The following is a 7500-nucleotide window of genomic DNA, read 5'->3' on the forward strand; positions in this document are numbered from 1 at the left end:
AATTTATTCTTTATTTTACTTCAGTGTAAGTGATTTTTTTTTGTTTGTTTTTTTTTCTGTGAAAACTGCCGTTTTGCATAAGCCGTGATTTTAGCTAGGTGCTTTGTCCTATATTTTCAGTAATAAATAAATAAATAAATAAATAAATAAATAACAGTTCAAAGCTTCGTAGTTTTTAAAGAAAAACACATCAGCTGGGTATCGATATCAGCTGATACTCAAATGATCCACCTTGAAAATGTCCAAACGGTCCACTGTAAGAGCATTTAAATGCTTCCTTTAAACATGAGAAGTTAAAAGGAGACACTAGAAAAGGACTTAAAACTAGCATAGCGCACGGTCATACATCTCTCACGTTTTCCCGTGATAAACTCTTTAAGACGAACGGTTTGCTGTGTTGACATCAGGTTGTTTACCGCGTTTGCCGACGTTCAGACATGCAGATTTTTATCTTACACTAAGCGAAAGATCTTGTTTTTTTTGTATGTGCTACAAAAATATATGTGTATAACAGCCTGTAAATCGTGTCTTTAAACGTTGCGAACAATCAGACGGACTTCCTGCGTAAGCGGGGTAGTTCTCTGAAACTGTGCCCAGGAGAGAGTGTGCTTCCTGGGGAGGAAAATCCGGTGTTTTCCCTGGTAAAGGAACCTCCATGGATCCGATAAGAAATGGAACTGTAGTAAACCGAATTGACGTTGCAGCCGGGTCGAGACGGAAGGAGGCTGGGGCACAAATCAAAGCGATAACAGCAAGAGCAGAGGGAATTGAGACGCGACCGCTGGCGAGAAGGATTCGAAGGGCGAGGGAGAGCTGGACGGGAGTAGCATTCGTTCGCGTTCGGAGACGGGATGAGGTTAGTGCAGCTCGTCCCCTCTTCCATCGGCAAAAACAGCGTGCTGTGGCTGTTCTGGTTAGCGAGCGTTCTTTCGAAGTTGCGTTCTTTCTTCTTTAACGACGCCCGTTCCCTCTCTTCCTCGGTGTTCATGGTGAGGAAGCGCAGCACCACGAGGTTGAGAAAGGCTCCGATCACCGTCAAGCCCACCAGGATGTACACGAAGCTAAAGATGACGTACGGCGTCCGTTCCTGGAGGTCATCTTTCTTCTGCAGAGCCACGAAATCGCCGAAGCCGATGGTGGTGAGCGTGATGAAACAATAGTAGTAGGCGTGAAAGAACGTCCAGCCTTCGAAGTGTGAGAACGCGGCCGCGCCCAAACACAGCGTGCCTAGGCAGGACAGGAGGCCCACGAGGACCATGTTCTCCATGGAGACGCTCGTACGTCGGAACCTGAGACACTTTTTCCCCCGGTGGAGCAGGAAGCGTACAAAAGTGTTCATTCTTTCACCCAGGCTTTGGAACATGACCAGAGTGAGAGGGATCCCGAGAACAGCGTAAAACATGCAGAAGATTTTCCCAGCGTCCGTACCTGGAGCTGCGTGACCATAACCTGCAGGGGACAAAACAGGAAGTAAACATTACCTCACAGGTAGCGTCAGCTCTAAATGTCTAGCGTTTAAAATTATTACCTGACACACGCTACGAGATCACAATGAGATCATACTTTATTAATCCCCAGATGGGGAAATTAGGGATATTCGGCAATAAAATCTTGTCGGAATTCTATTACGGATGTGTGATAATGTGTGCGTTCGCCACGCCGGATTATACGTTGAAGATTCTCTCACGACAGACGCAAACGTTCTTTAAGTGTGAGTCTGAGGTAACGAGGAGATTTTTTTCATGTCCGTCAGCATGTTTTATCATCGCCGCTACCGTATTTGTAGCTGTCCTGTGAGATTTTTCCATCCTCCTGTCGGTGGATTTCAGACGCGAGCCGTAACAACGCTCACACTCTGAGATTTTATTACAAAACTTCTCACACATCCAGAATTTGGTGGTCAGCCATCTACGCTCACAGTTTCACTAAATCGGCTGCGATGTGGACGGTACGCATTCTGAGAGACCGCTGATCTCAACCAAAGGATTCTTTCACAAATCAGACCAGAAATCGTACAAAAAAAAAAAAAAAACAACTTTTTTGCTGACAAAAACCTAAACGAGACAAAAGATTTCTCTCTCCGTGTGTGTGTGTGTGTGTGTGTGTGTGTGTGTGTGTGTGTGTGTGCACCTATCGTGGTGATGACTGTAATGGCGAAGTAAAAGGATCCGGCGAATTTCCACTGCGTCCCGGCTCTGTGCGGCACCGCGCGCAGCACCACGCGCTCCAGCTCGCGGTAATCGTCGTCCGTGAAGCGGTAACGCGTCTTGAGTTCTGCACGGCGCTGATCGGATACGCGACGCCTCGCGCTCTCCGACTCCGACTCGAGTGCGTCGAACACGGCGGCGCCCACCAGCAGGTAGGAGAACATGCAGAGGATCAGAGACAGGGTCCGTACCGTCTGCTTCCTCAGCTTCTTCATCTCAGAAGGAAATGAGAGTGAGCGAGAGAGAGAGAGAGAGAGAGACAGAATTGAGGTCGGAAACCGAGCTATAACCGATTAATCAGTTAATCATCCAGCCATTGGATCATTCAGACGTCTTTGTTCTTTCAGTAAACACGATTTCACCCAGGAAAAGAACACAAGATATGAAATAATCCCATCATCCCATCAGAACGGAGCAGGATTTCACCGATTAATCGATTAGCTGAAAACAATTAGTCGAGTTTAAATTTAACACTCCAACCCCTCACATTAGTCCAACCTATTAAATCAGTCTGGAATAAAGTGATTAGAAAAGAAAATCAGATACACAAGAAAGGTCTCAACATCAGAGCTTAACATAAGCTCTTCTAATTAATCGATTAATCGATGATCCGCTATACGGATTCTGCACATCTGCGAACACGGGGTCGTTCTACTGTACGTCTACATGGCGTATAGAATTATTTGCGCCTTACGCACTATTGAAGCGATCTGGAATAAACGGTGGAGAGAAGAAAATGCCCGACATTTGACATTTTAGACATAAGATCGCTTAAATAACATAATCGGGCTCGGCAACCGGTCAGGGGGCATGACCTATGACCACGCCAAATAATCACTTAATCAACCCGCCATGAAACATGAGCTCGTTTAGACAAGCAACGAGATCTTACTGCCTTCGGTGAAGCCAATTTCATCCCGGAAAAAAATATATATATATACAATAACACATGGAAATGATCTGCATACAGGCGAAATAATATACAGGCGTCGCCAAGGACACCAAACGTAGCATAATTCCGCCGAATAATCGATTCGTCGATCAGGGAAAACATGCTGAGGTGGTTTACTTTTCTTCTTCGTCTGTTAAATAAAGTTGGGATGAAGTTAAAAAAGAAGGAAAGACGACACACAAATCGATTCGGTGTGCATAAGCAGATGTCTGCGCCTTTAAGAAGCACGATTCCGCCCAATAAAGTCGAGAGGGAAGGAAATCAAATAAGAAGGGGAGGATGGGGGGGGGGGGGGTAGTTCAGGGTGCCACAAAAACAAATATATAAAACCCTTGAGCACGAGCTGTAACAATTTAGCAATTAATCGATTAGACAGTTTTAACATTTGCACATCAGGAGGAAGAAACATGCAGGGTTTATTATTATTATTATTATTATTATTATTATTATTATCATTATTTCATTAAGTGTAATATTATATACAGTGTCTACGTGCAGTGTGGGACAATTTGTGCTTTATAGCCTACAGTATTGAAGCAATCAGGAATAAAGTGGAGAGAGAAGAAAATAAAGAAGAAACAAAACAGTAAGATCAATTCTGCATACATAATAGGATTGTCTTTATGAAACACCCGGTAAAGTCGAGAAAAACAAACAGAATCAAATAAGAAATACGCTCAGCATGTCGGGCATAATTATTCGCGCGCGCATGTGTGTGTGTGTGTGTGTGTGTGTGTGTGTGTGGCGAAATATTGCAGAAAATCCAGAAATCTGAACACCACGATCACACCTTGTGCCTTTTACATTATTATAATACACACGCGCGCGCGCGCGCGCGCGCAAACTGTGGAGAACCCTCCAAAACCTTGGAAATGTGTACAAGTGCACACGCGCAGAGAGTCCGAGATACCTTCACACACACACACACACACACGCACACACACACGTACGACGTGCTCTTACCTTTCTCCACATGCATGTCATTTAGCCTACTCGGAAAACCGGAAATGCACGAAAAACAAGCATCACTCGTCGCTCGTGGAGCGTTAAAGAGTGTCACGCGGAATAAAATCCTGCTGTAGTAGCACAGGCAAAGGTGTTGCACACGCGCGCGCCTCATGCATACGTACACTCCTTCCAGAGAGAGAGAGAGACAGCGCGCGCGCGCGAGAGAGAGAGAGAGAGACAGAGAGCGCGCGCGCGAGAGAGACAGAGAGAGTCGATTTACCCAAAACAAGTTGCTTAGTAACAGCGTCCCTACTTAGTATTTCCCCTCAAACTCATTAAAAATAAAGCCAGGCTTCAATGTGAGATGAACTCTTTCAGAAGTGAAGAATTAACGGTGACAAAAAAAAAAAAAAGATGGAGGTGTTGCACGCCTTCATGTTTAACAGTTGCGGAGGAAGCGCGATGGAGGAGAGGAATGACTTTTTTAGGTCAGCTTGATGTTGCATAAAGAATCCAGCAGGATCTACACAAATGTTGTAGATGTTTACTGAACGTGACCCATTTTGTTCAGAGGGAACGAGACAATGTCATTTCCCTACACTAGATAACAATGAGTGAAGGGGTGAAGGGGTGGGAGGTATTTATTAGGCAGCACGTGAACAGTCAGTTCTCGAAGTTGACGTGTTGGAAGCAGGAAAAATGGGCACGCGTGAAGATCTGAGTGAGCAAATTGTGATGGCTGAACAACTGGGTCAGAGCATGTCCAAAATGGCAGGTCTTGTGGGGAAGAGATAGCACCAGGACGTACTATGGGGAAGAAGGCGAGCCGGTGGAGGAAGTGCGACGCTCTGGGCAGTGTTCTGCTGGGAAACCGTGCATCCAGGCATTCATGTGTATCAAGTACAAGACCAAGTACATCCCTCCATAGCAACGGTGTTCCCTGATAGCAGCGCCCACTTTCAGCAGGATGATGCGCCCTGACACGCTGCAAAAATAGTTCAGGAACGGTTTGAAGAACATGACAAAGAGTTCAAGGTGTTGACTCGGCCTCCAAATTCCCCCGATGTCTCAATCCAGCTGAGCGTCTGTGGGACATCCTGGGCGAACATGTGCAATCCATGGAGGCTCCACCTCCAAGTGCAGCTTACAGGACTTAAAGGATCTGCTGCTAACTACAGCACACACCACAGTGTTTTGTTGTCAATAAGCTATCCAGCTAACTGCGATGAGAGACGTATCTTTTCCTCCTCAGAACAGTGAACTGTCTAGCCACTGTTATAGACTTAAGCGAATATGTATGATTATTTATTTTTTTTTAAGTATGAGGTATGAAGTGCTGTAGTATAAGAGGAATAAAACAACTGGAGACATGCTGTTACAGGAAAATAATCGACTTTGGTGTGGTAACAGCATCTCTGCTTCATCAAACCTTCCCGTTATTGATTATTGTACTTTATTGCGTATTTATCATGATATCAGGTCCTGTGTGTGTACTGCAACCTGCTCAGAACTTATTAAAAACATCACACAGCTGTTAACAGAGAAACAATGCTGCACTAATGAGCCAATCCATCAATTTGTGTCGCTCTGCTCCTCTTGAGCGAGAGATGGAGCCATAAAATGGAGAAAATAAGATTTCAGCAGTGTGCAGGAGGAGACAGCCAGGCAGATCAAAGTGTCATTAAAGCACACATACAATCCATCAAAAAGACATCCACCTGCACACAGCCACCAACCCCAGCACACGGCCACTGCTGCTCTTTAGAAAACACCCACAGGTCTGTAATCAGAGTGTGTCTGAGTGTGTGGGAGTGTATGAGAGCATGTCTGAGTGCTTGGGAGTGTTTAGGAGTGTCTGAGTGTATGGGAGTGTGTGTGTGTGTGCGTTTGTGCGCGTGTATATGTTGGAGGGGGAGTGTGTTCAAGTGTGTTGGAGTGTTTGGGAGTGTGTGAGATTGTGTCTGAGTGTGTTGGAGTGTGTGAGAGTGTTTCTGAGTTTTGGGAGTGTGTGGGAGTGTGTGAGAGTGTGTCTGAGTGTATGGGAGTGTGTGAGAGTGTGTCTGAGTGTATGGGAGTGTGTGAGAGTGTATCTGAGTGTATGGGAGTGTGTGGGAGTGTGTGAGAGTGTGTGGTAGTGTGTGAGAGTGTGTGAGAGTATGTGAGAGTGCATGGGAGTGTTTGGGAGTGTGTGGGAGTATGTGAGAGTGCATGGGAGTGTGTGAGAGTGTGTCTGAGTGTGTGAGAGTGTGGGAGTGTGTCTGAGTGTTTGGGAGTGTGTGAGAGTGTATGGGAGTGTGTGAGAGTGTGTCTGAGTGTGTGAGAGTGTGGGAGTGTGTGAGAGTGTGTGAGAGTGTGTGGGAGTGTTTGGGAGTGTGTTTGGGAGGGACAGAGAGAGACACTGAGAGTGACAGAGAGAGACACTAAAAGGGACAGAGAGAGAGACACAAAGAAAGACACTGAGAGGGACAGAGAGAGACACAGAAAGGGACAGCGAGAGACACTGAGTGACAGAGAGAGACACTTAAAGGGACAGAAAGAGATACTGAGAGAGACACTGAGAGGGACAGAGAGAGACACTGAAAGGGACAGAGAGACACTGAGAGGGACAGAGAGAGACATTGAGTGAAAGAGAGAGACACTTAAAGGGACAGAGAGAGATACTGAAAGGGACAGAGAGAGACACTTAGAGGACAGAGAGAGGCACTGAGAGGGACAGCGAGAGACACTTAAAGGGACAGAGAGAGACACTGAATGACAGAGAGAGACACTGAGGGATAGAGAGAGACACTGGAAGGGACAGAGAAAGACACTGATTGAAAGAAAGAGGCACTGAGGTACAGCGAGACACTGAAAGGGACAGAGAGAGACACTGCTTGACAGAGAGAGACACTGAGGGACAGAGAGAGACACTGAGAGAGATAGTGAGAGAGACACTGAGTGACTGAGAGAGACACTGAAAGGGACAGAGAGAGACACTGCTTGACAGAGAGAGACACTGAGGGACAGAGAGAGACACTGAGAGAGATAGTGAGAGAGACACTGAGTGACTGAGAGAGACACTGAAAGGGACAGAGGGAGACACTGAGATAGACACTGAGTGATTTGATCTAAGGCTGAGACAGAGAGGGAGACAGAAAGGGAGAGAGACACCGAGAGACAGACAGACAGAGAGAGAAATCGAGACAGAGAGTGGGCGAGTGAGTGAGAAAGTGAGGAATAGAAGAGAGTAGCTGCTGTGTCTCTGAGTATTATGGGACATAAATACCTCGACTCACCGTCATGCACTCAGTTTTGTGGTAGTTTTGTGGTAGTTTTGTGGTAGCTACTCCTGAGTGCTGCTCGCATTTGTTTACAGTGAGGGTGAGGCAAGAGCCCAGGCCAGCAGAGCGCACC

General features: G+C 46.2%; 1 protein-coding gene across 1 annotated transcript; it reads right to left on the reverse strand.

Moving 5' to 3' along the window:
- Window positions 1–547: 547 nt before the first annotated feature.
- On the reverse strand, window positions 548–2584 carry kcnk15 (potassium channel, subfamily K, member 15). Its single transcript, XM_053642770.1, has 2 exons — window positions 2131–2584; window positions 548–1449 (listed from the first exon to the last, which is right to left on the reverse strand). The coding sequence occupies exons 1-2, from the start codon at window positions 2420–2422 to the stop codon at window positions 548–550; spliced, it is 1194 nt and encodes a 397-aa protein (XP_053498745.1). The 5' UTR covers window positions 2423–2584.
- Between the last annotated feature and the right edge of the window lie 4916 nt (window positions 2585–7500).

This window comes from Ictalurus furcatus, chromosome 15, assembly GCF_023375685.1.
Source record: "Ictalurus furcatus strain D&B chromosome 15, Billie_1.0, whole genome shotgun sequence".
In the NCBI taxonomy this organism is placed as follows: domain Eukaryota; kingdom Metazoa; phylum Chordata; class Actinopteri; order Siluriformes; family Ictaluridae; genus Ictalurus; species Ictalurus furcatus.

What these genes read in the sequence shown, in the direction of transcription:
- kcnk15 (XM_053642770.1), bottom strand. Translation starts at nt 2,422, where the DNA reads ATGAAGAAGCTGAGGAAGCAGACGGTACGGACCCTGTCTCTGATCCTC. An exon ending in TACAGTCATCACCACGATAG is followed by an intron (nt 1,450 to 2,130) that starts GTGCACACACAC and finishes TGTCCCCTGCAG; the next exon opens with GTTATGGTCACGCAGCTCCA.